Source organism: the organism of the source record quoted next, unplaced genomic scaffold (assembly GCF_019419815.1).
Source record: "Pyrus x bretschneideri cultivar Hongxiangsu unplaced genomic scaffold, Pyrus_bretschneideri_v1 Contig2, whole genome shotgun sequence".
Classification (NCBI taxonomy): Eukaryota; Viridiplantae; Streptophyta; class Magnoliopsida; order Rosales; family Rosaceae; genus Pyrus; species Pyrus x bretschneideri.
In genome coordinates, this window is record NW_025999501.1 from 12,564,995 (window position 1) to 12,580,272 (window position 15,278).

Below are 15,278 nucleotides of genomic sequence, written 5' to 3' on the forward strand. Positions count from 1 at the left end.
CAGAAAATTTGGATTTTACACTAAGAATTTGCGAACAATTTGAGCAGTTTACCCGAATTTATGGTGAATTGCAGTTAAACTTAAAAGGCTGGGGAAAACCATGCTAAGTTTCGATTTCTTGGGTTCTAAACTGGAATCCCGGTGCTTCAACAATGGACAAAATAAGTAGCAAAACCTACTAAATTTTGACAATTGACTGCAACATTTACTACAACTAGTACAAGTAAGGACAACCCGAAAATACTAGGTAACAATACAAGATTGATTTACAACACAACAAACAATAGCCTTCCAACATTCAAGCATCTACTGCTTTCCATCTTCGATGGTTTTATTATCTGCAACTACTTTCATTTTCTCGTACTCAAACTCTTTCGACTTCTCAGCATACTCCTCCGGCACCACCGGACGCCTATTGCCAAGGACGGTCCACAGATACAGTCCAACAAACGACGCCAATGCTCCACAAGCAACACCGAAAACCATTGCTCCGAAAGCCCTTTCTGTACAATTCTTCTTCTTTTCCAACGCCTCCGCCTTCGAGTTCTTAGCAACGGCCTTGGGATCTAGCGGCTGCGAGTGCATCCAGTGAGGCACATGCCTTTGCTCAAAGCTCCAAGAGTACACAGAACATGTCTGAGACGAATTCCTACTCATTGCACTCAATGCCACAAACACTTCCTTATCTCCCCACATTTTCGACAAATCAATCGGATACCACAGCAGAGGATCAACAGGCTTCGAACCACCGAATTTACTCAGCCTAACTTCCAACCGATTCGAACCCGCTTCGTAATCGATCCAACCTTGCGTTTTATTCCCACTACTTGGACCCAAATTCTTAGCAGAAACATTGCTTACTTTAGCAGAAACAGAACTACCCACATCAATTCCAACATGAACTTTTCCATCACTCAATGCATCAAATTTAACAGCAACAACTTTAAATTTACTTTCACCATTTCGCAGAGAAAGCCCAAAAGAGCCGTTACCAAATAGGCTAAGATTAAAACCCATTGGAACCACTACAATCGCCAATCCATCCCCACCGCCGTTGGAAATAGAAAACGAGAAGTTCGTCGAAAAAGACACGGATTTCCGAGGCTTACCTTCATACAGCTTCATGGGTTTCTTGTAAACAGCGCGGCCGGCGCTCGAGCTCACAGAACTCGTGAGCTGAACTGCGTATCCGCCATTGACGACCTCTGCATCTCCGTACAGAGCAATATCTGACCCAAAGTTTGAAACTTTACCGAAATGGGTAAACGAAAAGGAGGAGTTGGAGGCGGTGGAAGTGGTTCTAAGGAAGAAAATGAGGAAAGCCACGGCGGCGAAGTGGTGGGAGATGGAAGATGCGGCCATGGATGAAGTGGGATGGAGCTGAATCTGGGTGGGGATTGAGCAGTTGGGTTTTTAGGGGTTGGGGAAGAGATACATTTGCAATTAAAGGTGGAATCTTTGGTTTTTTCTAGGGTTTGGAAGTGGAAGAAAGCAGAGGAGGAGAGTAAAGAATAAGGAGGAGGAGGAGGAGGTTGGGTTGGAGGTTGTGAAAATTAAATACGTTTACTCGTTTCTGCGAACTCTCGAGTCACTTTCGCTGAGTTGTTGCTGACTGAGGGCATATAATAAAGGACTTTTTTTTTTGCAGTTGTGTGCTTCTACTTTTGTTAAATTTTCATGTGTACTTGTTTGTTTTGTGCATTTGCAGAGTTGGCCGTTACTTTTGATCTTTTATTGATAATGATAAACTTCATAAAACTACTTTTTCATTTCCGTTTTTTTCTTTTTAAGATTCTTAAGCGTACAATACAATGAAATATATTTGCTAAATTATCTAACAACATAAACATCTTATAATGTTAAAATGTAAATTTAGACTATTGATTAGGTTGAGTATGGACAAAATGTTTTTCAACAACATAATATTAACAAGTACTTGTTTATCGACAAAAGTATGACAAAAGAACATTAGTATATCATGAAATATGATGGCTTCAACTATGCAAAGTATAATCATAATCAGTTCATCCGTTAACCCGATACAAAATTATGGATGCAAATTTCTTCCTCCTTGTTCTTGGACAAAATTGCATCTATAAAACAAACAACACCTTAGGTCAAGGCCAAGAGCCTCATGTGCCCACGATGAATGGAGGGGGCTTTGACAGAAGAACCTCCGATTCCAAAGTTAAAATTTTGAGGGAAAAGTGTTTGGAGAATTTAAAGAATTTAGTAAGAGTGTAGAAATTAGGTTTTGGAGAAAATGAGGGTGTTTGTATAGGGGTGTGGCCGGCCCCTTTGGGAGGAGGAGGACCAGCCACTTGGATGGCTTTTTGGGTGAGGTTCATGATTTGTTAGCTACTTAATAAATTAATTATGTAATAAATCAATTAATTAGCTAATTAATATAATTAGAAATGAATGATTTGGGGGTTACCTTGTGGAGAAGATTTGATGAGGATGGATGAAATAGGTTTTGAATAAATACCTATTTTGGGCACCTTTGACTTGATTGAGGGATGGTTGTCCACTGCTTGCGCGTAGAAATCCCGGTGTGCCTCGAGGGTAATCTTGTCTTTTTACCCAAAAATCCATGTGTTGCCTCCATGTTTTTCTTGATTATTTTTGGCTCCACAAAAACGACACGAAAATATCAAATTTTGGATCAACCTGTTAATGAGTCATGCAATTATCGGTCACCTGTTGTGGAATTGTTAACGAATTGAGTTGTTATTAGGTCCCGTTAAGAACCCGATAGGATCGATCAGATATTGTTTTTCAGATCTATACATTAAACATGAAAATTTCTTGCATGACCCTTTTAACCGACATGAAATGACAAGATCTGTGAGCCAATTGAGTTGTTATTAAACAATTGTTAAGAACCAGTTAAGATAACGAGTTGACACAACACAACCCATCAAGATAACAATGTGACACAAAAATGACACAAACATTATAAACACGACTCGTTTGCCAAGTCCAACTAGGTAGCAAGGTGGGTTTTCCACCAAAAGAAAGAAACACAAAAGCTCACTTCCATTCCATAGTAGCAACAAATGAAATAAACAAAAGACAAGTGGATTTTGTAGAATATGTTGAAATATAGAGCGAGTTGTCAATTTAGTGTTTTAAAAGGAAGGGGGACAGCTGTATATGCAGATTACAAAGCGGGAGTTTACAGTTTTTAATATTTTGCTCCCTCCTCCCACCACCACTTCCTTCTCTCTTTTCAGTTCATTTTTCCTTTTGGTTTTAGATAGCGGAGGGACCATCCGGAACACCAGACAGACCGACGAGCGAGCGCAGAGATTTTTTATTGTGATCCGAACACGAGATACTACACTACATGTTATTATACAATTAATGATATATGTATGTTAAAAAATTAACAACTTAAATTTATTTTTTTATCACTTATATAAAAATATCTGATATATCGCCTGTATTTTGATAACAATAAAAAATTTTCAAGCGCCGCTAGAGACAGAGATAGGGTTGGTGTGCACAGTGCTTCGCTTTAGCACCTCTTTTCAGTAGAAAACTGATGTGCGCGTGCTTTTGTGTCGTCTACTATTCTTGGACTAAACAAAAAGAGGAAGGAGTCTCCTTCACTAACTGAATAAACTAATTAATCTAATTTAATCTGCATATTATCTCACTGCCTGACTGTAAAAGCAAAACAAATTGTTTGTTTAATAAAGAACTTCTTTATTTTGTCCATTAACTGTTTTATTAAATTATTTTTGCAGTTTATGTACTTACTAATGGTTGAAGGGCAGTAAAAGTAGTCATACGTGTAAGTTATTGGTAGGTGGAATTACCACATGGACATGGACCATTGGTTTTCACGGGAGAGAGGATCCATCGAGAATCCTTAAAGCATATCTGTTCATCGTATATTGTACGATTAGTTTTTAACAGGTATTGTCTATATCAAATTTTAAAGAAAAAAACTTACAATGATTTCTGACTGTACAATATACGATGAACGAATATGATCTGAGAATCCCAGGATCTTTAGAAAAAAGATCCTGCAAGGATCCTTATTCCCTCTAAGTTATATTGCTCCAAACTCGAAATATGCTCCCATGCCTAAGCAATTCCTTCGCACAATCGTGGTTAGTAGGAAGTTGAAATGCTTTTATAAGTCTTTTCGATTCCTGAAAGAGTTGACTACTGTGACAAAATAATTATCTGATCCTTTTTAAAATAGAAAAAAAAGACAATTAAAATTGCATAAGCTCAAAAATTAGGACTAATAAAAGAAATATTTGTATTATGAGTGACAGAAAATTCAGACTATTTAGGAATGTGGGTTATTTTCGGTGTTTTAGTCATTAAATTGTAACTTTTGATTTTTAAACAATTAATAGTTAAAACACCTTGAGTATTTCATACTTTGGGGTACCGTAAAAAACTCCTTCGATTGATACCACTGAGAATTTGACAGTAACTGAAATACTGTCACCATAGTATCCCAGTTTGCAGGAGTGGAATCGTCGGTTAACGCAATCAGCACTTTCAAGTTTACCGAATGCTTCCAGAACACAACTGGTGTAGCATTGAATAGAGAATGTCATGTAGTCATTTAGTCGATAGTGGTGTGGTGCGTGACATTGATACTTCGGCCACTGCCAGCAATATTTTGGGTCACTGGTGGTGTTATGGTGGTCAGTTACAGTTGGCCAAGACTAATGGTGGTGATTCCGGTGAATTTCAAAGATCCTTTCCATTTTTTTATTCAAATGACAGATTCCACCATACAATTGGGGATACAGGTTATAAAAGTTCTACAGTGCTTCGGAGATTTTCGCTTTTGTATTTTTGAACAAAGATGTAACGGTTAAAAAACCTTTGAGTATCTCATGCTGCAAAGTATAATAGAAAATGGTTAATGCTATCTATACACCTATTTTTACTTTTCATACACCCTTGATAATTTATGTCATTTAATCTTTAATACATTCAATCCCACGGCCGAAACTTAAAAGAGGTGTGTGGACAGTAAAAGGAGTGTGCAGATAGCACCACCCTAGGAAATCCTAGTTCCAAAGTTCCATGGTGTATTCACATCTACAGGTTGATATACATTGTTGTATGTCAGAAAGACTCGAAAGAACGCCTTCTTATCGATATCGTGTATTCATATCGTGTTTAGAACCACATATAACAAGTAGGAATACAAGCATTAAATTGAGACAAGGGGACCAAATGAAAGACAATGACAGTTCGCAAATTTCACTTTTATGGGTATTGCGATTCAACTTATTTGGTCCCCGTTCCATTGTCCCACCCATAACCCAGGACAAAGCGCAAAAACCCTACTATCAACTAAAAACCTCAAAGAGTGAGCACTCTCCATGAATCCATAATCTGTATGCCTTGGCCAAATTCAGTCAGCTAGTTCAAAGGACATGGAAGACGACGGGCTTCAACGAACGCAAGCAAGCAAGAATATAACAGAACTCGGTTAAACGCAACATATTCTAAATCGAAAGTAAGAACTGGATAAAGAACTTAAGAAAAAACATCCAGAAAAAACAACAGAATCAGAATGAATATGCATATCGGACGTGTATAATCATAAAACGCTTGAGTGCAAAAGCAAACGTGACTTTTCTGACCAGTAAGATATCGCTTTTATTGCAAGTGCTGGCAGATTCAATTGCCTTATTGCCCATTAAAATAATTAGCAGCTTATTAAGATAATGACTAAAGGACCCCAAGATGATAATAAACTTGGTTTTCTAAGAAAGAATGATAATAAATAACTAATTAAGCATGAAAGTAGAGTTAGTGGACTGACTCTGCAAATCTACACAGATTTGCTCATGAACTGAAGATTCTAATGCTGAGTGGCTCCCTAACTCTCTTTTGTCATACTATTGGGGATGGAAGGATTACGTCCTTATCGCAAAAGTTGACACCCCATAGTCCTTATCCTTTGATGGAACCCTAATTAAATTGGACCGGCTAGCCTTCCCCATGAAGCCATGATAGTAGCAATAGTCCAAGGCGGTCTTTGGAATTGGCATGCCTCTAATTCTAATGTACAGATGTTATAAGGTGCCTAACGACCCCATCTGGTAGCTAAACTTGGGAGAAAATTAATGTCTAAACATGAAGTTACCGCGTAGTGTGGTATAGTATTGACAGAATGAGTTTTATTCTATGGTTGGCCTTTACCTACTAAAGGCAGATTGCTACCTTAAAGAGGGTCATTATTTCTTCCCCTCCAGCTATGCTAATTGTGCTTTCTGTCTTGCAGCACTAGACTCATACTCAACCCTTTTTTCGATTTCCCGTTTAGTGAGGGAATCTGGAGGCAGGTTTTGAGTAATTGTGGAGTTCCCTTGTTCAGTATCATGTGGACCAAATCATAGTGTGGGCTGGTTTCGCTTGGAGAGGTACATCCCTTGCTATTACGGTATTACCCTACAGAAGATGACTTTTGCTGTCACAATCTACTGTGTATGGAGAGTGAGGAAGAACAAAGCATTCAAGAATGAAAGAAGTCTTCTTGTGTTGATCTGAAGCCTATCATCACTACCAATTACAAATTTTTACGTTGCAACTTTTATCTACTACTTTCGTAGAATTGGTAGCAACCTGTGAGGTTCCTATCCTATTGGGCCTCACCCATTTAAGTATAATAAGCCCATTTAGGTATTTCGGGTTGTAGTTTCCTGAACTTCTATGTATTTAGGTCTCTTCGTTCTCAAGTGAGAATTATGAATGAAATATTGAATATCTTAATTTTATTTTCTTTCTCCTTATCTCTCTGCTTCTCCATCTTTCTTCTTCTTATGATAACAGGTCCCATCACAACCCTTCATAATCTACTCGCCTATCATCTCTGTGCACACGAAGATATATTTTCATATCGCAAATTTTTCAAGGGCCTTGACAGAACTTTCACGAGTATGGATTAATTTGTACCCTAATTCCAGGTAACCAGAAAGAGCGTAAGAAACAAGTACCAAAACACAACCAAAAGCAGACTACACTGATAAGCGATGCATCACTCAATATGTCACCGTAATTTCAAATAAAGGAAGTTGGCAGCCAATGGAAAAAACACCTAGAGGGGGGCCAAAGTGTGACCTAGGAAGAACTAAGGACATACATCACCAATATGAATGCAAAAGTTTTTTTTACCACAAATAAGACGGCCAAATCCAAATTAGCTATTTCCGATTTAATAAGGTTTGGTAATGGATCTTCATAAATATCTGCCTTGTTTATGTGATTTATAATTTTATATCCATGTATCTGTGCATGGCGTCATCAGAAACTTACAATGAGAACCTCACCTAACCAAATAAAATATAACAGCATGGAATTTTGGAAACTTCTAATTAGCATGCAGTACATCTTCATTTCATGACAAAGTAAACAGAAAATCAAACTATAGTTTAAAGGCGCTACATATTTTCATACAGATGAAAGTAAGATATAACAAGGGGAAAAAGATTGAAAAACTTACCATTTAATAATGATTGATGACTGAACAAATTTACATGGTCTCTGAAACAACTTTTTTTCCAACGGTCTCTAAAACAATTTCACTGACATCTAAATCAACTAAGCTTTCCTTCCCAAATAGTGTAAATCCCACGGTTGCCTGCACGATGAAAATAATTTTTCTTTTTTTTGTTAAGTTTCCAAAAGAGAATGTCTTTGATGTAGTATATTGAGATTCTTGAGTAAAATAACCCACAGAAGACAGCAGTAAGTCTTTCATGCATATCCCCAACAACAAAGAGAGGACATGCATGTTTAATTTCCACCCAATTTTCACTCATTTAAATTGAATATATAATACCAGAAAAACATACCTTTTTTGTTCTTTTATTCAGCTTCTTCAGGCTGCCTACATATTCTGCAAAAGCACCAGATAAAACTCGCACAGAAGAACCTGGGACGAGCTTCTCACTCTTTCCCTTAGACGAACCATTTATGAGAGGATCAAGTGTTTTTCTAGGTCGCCTTCTTGGTTTAGAATCTCCATCAGATTCGGTAGCATCATTGAGGGTTGCTTCTTGCTGCTCTTGCTCAAAAGCTTGTTCAGCTTTCTGTTGTTCTTCCTTTGCCTGTTTGAAGATAGCTTCCATGTCAAACTCAGACACTGGGCGGGGTCTGGTTATCTGTCTTTTCCTGTACATATGAGAATAACATTTTATAAATACTCACTGGAAATCTCACAAGGTAGCTAGTAATCTAGAAGGATATATACTTTAGATGGCCTCAAGATTAGAAATGAACAGAGAAAAGAATGGCTATCAGGGGATTGCAAAATCGCCAGTAAACCAGAAAACTAAACCCACAATCTACTTCGTATGTTTTAGCGAACACATAAGCCCAAAAGTAGCTTGATATCACATAATTGAGCAGACATAACATGACTTCATAACTTTATGCATTTGTCGTACAATCCCACTCCCACCAATGAAACCAGACAAGTTCAATCAGTTCTAGACACAAGTAAATTCTCAACAAAATCACACATTGACATCTTTCTCTAAAAGGTTTCTTCATATTTCCTACATCAACTATCCACTTCTCCTACTATGATAACAATAACATTAGGCAATAGTAATACACAGCAAACCTATCATGCAAGAATAAATACTCACGTATTTCCGACCTTGGAACCGACAAAACCTGCAACTCCATCGCACTCTCTTATGAAGTCATGTATCTCCTTGTCCAATACACACTTTATAAACACACACCCGGGAAATAGGGGTCTCGGTTTAACCAAGTTACCATTTTTCAATTTCTTCCTGTCTTGGATAGCTGGCGCGTATATCTGAATAGCAAACAAGCAAATATTTACACGGTTTGTTTTCGGCCTAGAGATTGAATCGTATAATAAATACTCATATAACAGGGCAACAATTCATTTCAACATGTTCAGCTGGAATCAAGCAGACATCTTTATCAGATTACATCAAATTTGCAGCAAACCCAGAAACCAAAACATTAAACTACACTAGTAAATACCTTAAAATCAAGGAAATTAGACAGACGTTAGTGACACATTTCTTCAATTTTGCAAAAAATCCCAAAAACCAAAACATTGAATAAAAATAACCCAACACCTTAAAATCGATATGAGGATAGTTTCTGGCGAGCTGTCGAGCGATGAGCTTAGCGGTCTCCTGGCCCTTGACTCGAGAGACCTTGATGATCCACCATTGCGGGCCCTCATGAGCGAGGTTATTAAGGTTGAGCTCCTCCTTCCAATTGGCGAACTTCTTCGTGGGCTTCTCCAGAAGCTTCTCCTCCACCTCCTCTTTCCAGCTGGTGCCGGTTTTGCTCTCTCTCCTCTCGTTCCTGAGCTGCCTTCTCTCTCTGGCTGTGAGTTGTTGGGTGGTGGCGGGTTCTGGTTCTAGAGTGGCGGAAATGGAAACTGGGAATTGGGTGTTTTTGGTAGTGGGGAAAGCAAGGGGGAGTGCGAAGAGGGAGGTGGGAGATAGAGAGTGGTGGCAAGGACTCCATGGGAGAAGTCCTTGTGTCATCCTCAAGCTTCCGAGCTTTGCAGAGAGAGGAGATAAGGAGGGAGTTGCGGATTCTCTGTCCCCTTGGATTTATGACTGGATTTGTAGATGGCCCAGAGTTTAGTTTTGGGCCGTTTCATAATTTGTTGGGCCCAATGAGCCCAACCAAGCTTGTTACTTTTTATCCTTCGTCCCCAAAATTTCAAAAACTCGCGCGGTTTCTGTTGTTCCATTGCATCTCCCTCCTCTCTTTTCCCTAAAACTCCCTCCTTAAAAAGTCTCTCCCATTTTCTCTTTCCTCAGATCTCAACCTCTCCTTCTCCTTCTTCTTCCTCCTCGCTTCCATCCGAGCCCTAGTTTTCCACGGTATCTCTCAATATTCAGAAAATGGGGAAGCAATCCAAAGGCAAGAAATCTGAGAATTTGGGGAAGGGAAAAGTCACCCCCGTCCAAATCGCCTTCATCGTCGACCGATACCTCTGCGACAACAACTACTCGGAAACCCGCTCTCTTTTCAGAACCGAAGCTTCGTCCCTCATCGCCAAATCGCCGATTCGAGAGGTACCCACTTGATTTTTCCCGATTTGTTCGAAATCGGTCTGAAAGATTTCTTATTTGTCTGATTTGGGATTTGGGTTTTTTCCTGATTTTTGCAGGCGCCGAAGAGTTTGCTGAGCTTGGCGGAGATTTTGGACGAGTACATACTGTTGAAGGAGCAGAAGGTGATTTTGGATCAGGAGAAGGTCCGGGTGGAGCAGGAGAAGACCCGGGTCCAAACCCTGTTGAAGGGGATGCAAAGCGTGATGAACACTTACAATGCCGGCAGTAGCCCCACAGTCTCTGCACCTCCGGCTGTGGCTCTGAAGCCGATGATTATGGCTACTCCGTCTCACCCGTCTAATGGGTCCGCTGTAGGTACAATCCTAAGCCTCCCCGTCTGGTTATTTGCTTTGTGTTTGAAAAATTGCCTGAATGAATTGAGAAATCTTGTGGAAGTTGCATGTTTAGAGAGCTCATATGCTTCAACTTGAACTCGTAGACTATACATTTATTTGCCTTAACTAGTTATTTGAACCATTGATGGCCACAATATACAGTTGCAGGTAATATCTTATTGTTTTTGTTTGTGTTTGAGAAATTTGTTGCATTCATTGAGAATATAGTGAAAGTTGCATGTGACTTTTGAGGGCTTAGATGCTTCAACTTTTAGGTGTTTCGTTTCGTTTGCCTTAAATATTTGAACCCTTTTGAGGCTGTGATAAATTAGCAAAAACCCACATGAATAATCGCTCTATAAGTTATGAATTCAACATGGTTTAATGTTTTTTTCGGCACCTTTTGATTGGGTCTTTTAATGCACCAAACACCAGTTGCTCCTGTGTCAACACCTTCCAACCCCAACATGAGGCCTGGGAATTTCTGCTCGCCAATTACAGTTGACCCACCTTCAACTAAGAGAAAGAGTTCTAACGTTCCTGTGAATGGTTCGAATGCTGCTAAGAGATCTTGCAGCAAATTACCTGCTGGCAAGAGCAATATGCACAACAAAGGTATAGGACTGTGCATGTTCTTCAAAGTTGTGCTGCTCTTAATCTGTTTTATATCATTAGGTGTTTATGTTCCTTGAACTTTAAAATGAGCAGGAGAACAAGCGGTTTCTGGATCAGGTAATGCACTTGATAATAAAAAATCCGCCCAATCCTCTTTGGCTGTTCACCCTATCACCTCACGATTTGGTTCCCAATGGCTCCACTGCAGCTAAATGCTTGTTCAACCAGCCATCATTTTCTGTCCCAACGAATAACTCTGGTCCTCAGACACCTCAGCGAGCAAATTCAATTCAAGGCAGCAAGTCTACACCTTTTGAGACTTCTTCCACTGCTACTTGCAGTTATAATTCTCCTCCAGATGTAAATCCAACTTGCACCATTTTTTCTTCAAAGAGAGTGACTCTGAGCCCAAACAAATCTTGCTACACTGTGGAAACAAACCATTGCATTTCTTCACCTGCCAAGACAAGTAAGAGGGAGTCCCACGTAAAGGGAAGGCTCAATTTTGACTGTTCTGATGTGCCAATGGGCTTGGAGAAACCATCTAGCGATGAGATTTCATCACCCGAGTCTGAAAAGGAAGTTGATCTCTTCGACATTGATTTAACGAACTTTGATGCCATTGGGGCGGATTTCTCCTTCACTGAAATGTTAGGTGAATTTGATCTTCATTGTGAAGAACTTGGTCTACCAAACTTTGATGCTTCCACTGCGACGGTTTCGGGGTATTCTCTACCTTCCATACTTTACATCACAACTACTACATTATTCTCTTCACTACTTTCATTTCACTTCAATTTTCTTATGTTCTCTTCTACAAAACTCATATAGGTCATCTTATGAATCTGCGGATGGTAACAGTGGGGGCCAATCAAGTTTTGTCAGAATTTACATCAACTGTGACAGAAGTACTATCAGAGAAGGACACGAATGTGCAAGGTAATTTAACACATCTTCTATTGCCATAAAGTTTGCATCCTGTTCATCCATCTTGAATATCTAACGAGTTACTCGTGGTTGTTGCAGGATCTGATTCCTTGACCGCGATGAAGTCTGTGACGAAATGTATTAGGATTATAAGCCCTGGTAAATTCACCATCTTTTCTTATGTTTCCTTTCATTTGCATTCAAAAGTCTAGAGTTAATAATTCGCATGCTTTCACAATTGCAGTGAAAAATCGCGGAAGCTCTCAGGCTTAGGAGAATTGTACTGCAACGATCTGACTGTTTCTGGGAATGACTATTAGGCTGACTTGGTACTGGACTTCCTGCTGAAGATTTCTAATTATGTTAACAATTCAACAACTTAGAGTTGCTGTATCATTAGATAACTCACGGCGTGACTCTCATGCTCCTTAGAAATACATGTAATTTTGTAGTTAATATGCTCTGGTTGCAGTCCTGGGCTTACGTAGGCTAATGGCTTGTACTTGGTTCCGTTTCATGTAAGTCTCTCTCCTCGAATACGAAGGATTGTTCATATTTAACAAGGTCTGCTTTTGACTTTCATAATTTCAGCAAAAACCAAATATAAAGTCCAAGTCTCTTTAGTTCATTGTTCTTCTTGAGAAAAAGTTCTCATACAACTTTATCTCACAAAACAAAATTAAATCTTTGTTGTCACATTCTGATCATGCCAAGTACTTCTCCAATTTCTCCACCTCATCCATGCTTCCGATGTAAAGCGGAACACGTTGATGGATCTGCAGAAACAAAAGTAGAAATTGTAGTCAATCAATTTACAAAGTGAGCTGCAGAAACTCACAATGTACTCACCTCAGTTGGTTCAATGTCAAGTACTCTGGAATTGCCATCAGACCCTTTCCCACCTGCTTGTTCCACTATAAAGCTCATTGGTGCACACTCATACAACAGCCTCAGCTTCCCATTCTTGCTCTTCTTGTCTCTAGGGTAACCATAGATGCCGCCATAGAGCAGCGTCCGGTGGAAGTCACCAACCAAGCTGCCAATGTACCTTGCAGAGTAGGGCTTGCCACTAGGACCTGGGTCCTTAAGATCATCAATGTACTTCTTCAACTTGTCATCCCACAGCTGATAGTTCCCTTCATTGAATGAGTAAATTTTTCCGGCTTTCGGAATCTGAATGTTTTCTTGAGTCAAGACGAATTCTCCGTACATGGGGTCCAACGAAAATGCAAAAACACCAGTCCCAATTGTGAGCACAAAGATCACTGAGCTTGAATACATGCAGTAGCCAGCAGCAAGTAGGTTGCTTCCTGGTTGGCACACGCTCACTACACATTTCTGTTCCACACTATCAAGCTGCAATGCAACATTGAAGCATTCCAACCATTCAATTGCGAAAATTGGGGAAAACCCTAGCCGGATTACTACGTTTCTCATTAGAGAAGAACTTCCGTGCAATGGAAATGCCATGGTGAGATCTTAAGTCAATTACGCACCTGTTATTTGAGAAAGTTAAAACACATGACAATGCGTGATTGACTTGAAATACCGCTACAATGAGATTCTCATAGCAAGTAAATGTATCTCCAGTTATCAACTTATGTGACATATAACATGACATTTGACAGTTCCTTATCCGTTATCAATGAACGAAATTATGAACAAATGAAACATTGTTGTATTAGTGGACTTACGGTTGAGTCATCTTCAATGTGTGCAAAGCATTCATCATTCGGGCTGTATATTCCGAAGATGGATCCAGTGGAGACAGCAGCATCAATGTTGGATGATCCATCAAGTGGGTCAAACACCACAATGTAGTTGCCGGAATAACTCTCTTCCACCGCCACCGGCACATCCTCTTCCTCCGATGCTATAATCCCTGTCCTTCCGCTTGATCTCAGGCAATTTGAGAAAACCTGTTTGTGGTACATAATCAAACTCTCTATTTATGAAGGTGGGCCAACTCAAACCATTTTATTGATTGTGACCAAAACAAAATTGCTAATCCGTTGTAGTCTAGTTGGTCAGGATATTCGGCTCTCACCCGAAAGACCCGGGTTCAAGTCCCGGCAACGGAATTGTTTTTGTGCCTTTATTATATTTTACTAAAACTCTGCCTAATTTTTCTTTGTTAAGGAACATTTTTGTTTAATTTTGTCCTTTGTTTTTCTCAGATAAATACCAAAACCATCACCAAATTGATTAGTAATTTGAACTCAATGGGAGGGAATTAGAATCCAAATGTTAAATGACGAACATATTGTCTTAACCAGCTGACTGAACTCACGTTTGTATTTTAGTTAAGAATTAGAAGAAGCACAAACCTCATTGGAGACAACATCAAGTTTCTTCTGGTCCTCTCCTTGGATATTAACCGCACCTTGAATCCCGGTCAAGTTGGAAATGCTAGCCCTCTGCACCAAAGAAGCAATCTGCTTGCACGCAACCGAAATGCTAGAGAGCACGATGGTCAGTTCGGCATCGATCACCCCGGCCTGCTCTTGCATCAGCAGCCAGCTCGTCAGCGTCTGAATCTCGTACCCGCTCTTTTTCTTCGGCTCCGTTGTCTCCGCCGCCACGGCCATGCACCTAACCCCGTCAGCCGCATGCCTCCTCTTGTTGTAAGTTAAGTTAGGGCACGAGACGACTGTTTTGGAGCCCAACACACATTGTTGGAGAGGAGAGATGTTACAGAGAGACCGGGAGCTTGAGCATAGGAGTTGGGACGACGGTGAAGTTAACGTTGCTGCAACCATGATTTGGTGTTTCTGATTTTTGCTCTGATTTTTCTTTTCAGTGTCTGATTTTCTGGCTTTTTTGTTTTTTTTTAGTTGGATTGTGCGTGTGGGATTTGTGAGGTTAGCAACAATTTCTGATATTTTTCTTATTCTATTTGGGTCCCACTTATCTTGCTTTTGTAATGTTTGGTATTGCGATCATGGTTTCCTGGAGGAGGCCAATAGGGGGAGGGAGATAACAAATAACAAGTGGGAATGCAATTTGGGTTGGGTTGGATTTGATGTTTGGTTTAGGTCGTTAATCAACTCCATTAAGCCGAATTGCTAATGATTGTGGGCTTTAAAACCTAGGCTCAGGAACCTTGATCCCCAAGTATTTGGATTAACTTAAGAGAGTTTTAACGAAAAGTCTACGGTACTGTTTAATTTGATGAAAAACCACATTTTTACACTAAAAAGTCAATCATGGTACTATTTACTTTACCCTTTATTTTGTCCTTATCATTAAAACTTAAAAGTTTTCAATTCATTTTCATTAGTTTTCCTTTAACTTA

The 15,278-nt window shown here is 39.6% G+C and overlaps 4 protein-coding genes and 1 non-coding gene across 8 annotated transcripts; 2 read left to right on the plus strand and 3 right to left on the minus strand.

Moving 5' to 3' along the window:
- Positions 1-89: 89 nt before the first annotated feature.
- Positions 90-1,597, minus strand: LOC103949432 (L-type lectin-domain containing receptor kinase VIII.2-like). Its single transcript, XM_009360545.3, has one exon. The coding sequence runs from the start codon at positions 1,360-1,362 to the stop codon at positions 307-309; it is 1,056 nt and encodes a 351-aa protein (XP_009358820.1). The 5' UTR covers positions 1,363-1,597; the 3' UTR covers positions 90-306.
- Positions 1,598-5,083: 3,486 nt separating this feature from the next.
- Positions 5,084-9,588, minus strand: LOC103949431. 3 transcript variants are annotated; one of them, XM_009360544.3, is made up of 5 exons: positions 9,108-9,588; positions 8,640-8,815; positions 7,842-8,160; positions 7,490-7,627; positions 5,084-5,432 (listed from the first exon to the last, which is right to left on the minus strand). In XM_009360544.3, exons 1-4 carry the CDS (start codon positions 9,525-9,527, stop codon positions 7,520-7,522), a joined length of 1,023 nt encoding a protein of 340 aa, XP_009358819.1. In that variant the 5' UTR covers positions 9,528-9,588; the 3' UTR covers positions 5,084-5,432; positions 7,490-7,519. The 3 variants fall into 3 exon arrangements, with proteins under 3 accessions (XP_009358819.1, XP_048439570.1, XP_009358818.1); XM_048583613.1 differs by lacking the exon at positions 5,084-5,432 and adding an exon at positions 6,500-6,943; XM_009360543.3 differs by lacking the exon at positions 5,084-5,432 and having other exon boundaries at positions 7,346-7,627.
- Positions 9,589-9,737: 149 nt separating this feature from the next.
- Positions 9,738-12,611, plus strand: LOC103949430. Of its 2 annotated transcripts, XM_048583611.1 has the most exons (8): positions 9,738-10,067; positions 10,163-10,421; positions 10,877-11,056; positions 11,150-11,173; positions 11,265-11,781; positions 11,888-11,995; positions 12,083-12,142; positions 12,228-12,611. In XM_048583611.1, the coding sequence occupies exons 1-7, from the start codon at positions 9,894-9,896 to the stop codon at positions 12,087-12,089; spliced, it is 1,269 nt and encodes a 422-aa protein (XP_048439568.1). In that variant the 5' UTR covers positions 9,738-9,893; the 3' UTR covers positions 12,090-12,142; positions 12,228-12,611. The 2 variants fall into 2 exon arrangements, with proteins under 2 accessions (XP_048439568.1, XP_048439569.1); XM_048583612.1 differs by lacking the exon at positions 11,150-11,173.
- Positions 12,588-14,788, minus strand: LOC103949429 (fructose-1,6-bisphosphatase, chloroplastic). The gene is made up of 4 exons (XM_009360541.3): positions 14,311-14,788; positions 13,678-13,902; positions 12,833-13,339; positions 12,588-12,759 (listed from the first exon to the last, which is right to left on the minus strand). The coding sequence occupies exons 1-4, from the start codon at positions 14,740-14,742 to the stop codon at positions 12,688-12,690; spliced, it is 1,236 nt and encodes a 411-aa protein (XP_009358816.1). The 5' UTR covers positions 14,743-14,788; the 3' UTR covers positions 12,588-12,687.
- TRNAE-CUC lies at positions 13,992-14,064 on the plus strand. Its single transcript has one exon. It is a non-coding gene; the product is annotated as a tRNA-Glu (tRNA).
- Positions 14,789-15,278: the final 490 nt, after the last annotated feature.

Coding starts and splice junctions, on each gene's coding strand:
- LOC103949432 (XM_009360545.3), bottom strand. CDS start 1,362: ATGGCCGCATCTTCCATCTCCCACCACTTCGCCGCCGTGGCTTTCCTC.
- LOC103949431 (XM_009360544.3), bottom strand. CDS start 9,527: ATGACACAAGGACTTCTCCCATGGAGTCCTTGCCACCACTCTCTATCT. Junction 8,816..9,107: donor ATCCTCATATCGATTTTAAG/GTGTTGGGTTAT, acceptor TTTGCTATTCAG/ATATACGCGCCAGCTATCCA. Junction 7,628..7,841: donor TGAATAAAAGAACAAAAAAG/GTATGTTTTTCT, acceptor TTCATCGTGCAG/GCAACCGTGGGATTTACACT.
- LOC103949430 (XM_048583611.1), top strand. CDS start 9,894: ATGGGGAAGCAATCCAAAGGCAAGAAATCTGAGAATTTGGGGAAGGGA. Junction 10,422..10,876: donor GTCTAATGGGTCCGCTGTAG/GTACAATCCTAA, acceptor ACCAAACACCAG/TTGCTCCTGTGTCAACACCT. Junction 11,782..11,887: donor TCCACTGCGACGGTTTCGGG/GTATTCTCTACC, acceptor AAACTCATATAG/GTCATCTTATGAATCTGCGG.
- LOC103949429 (XM_009360541.3), bottom strand. CDS start 14,742: ATGGTTGCAGCAACGTTAACTTCACCGTCGTCCCAACTCCTATGCTCA. Junction 13,903..14,310: donor TTGATGTTGTCTCCAATGAG/GTTTGTGCTTCT, acceptor TACCACAAACAG/GTTTTCTCAAATTGCCTGAG. Junction 13,340..13,677: donor ACATTGAAGATGACTCAACC/GTAAGTCCACTA, acceptor GTTGCATTGCAG/CTTGATAGTGTGGAACAGAA.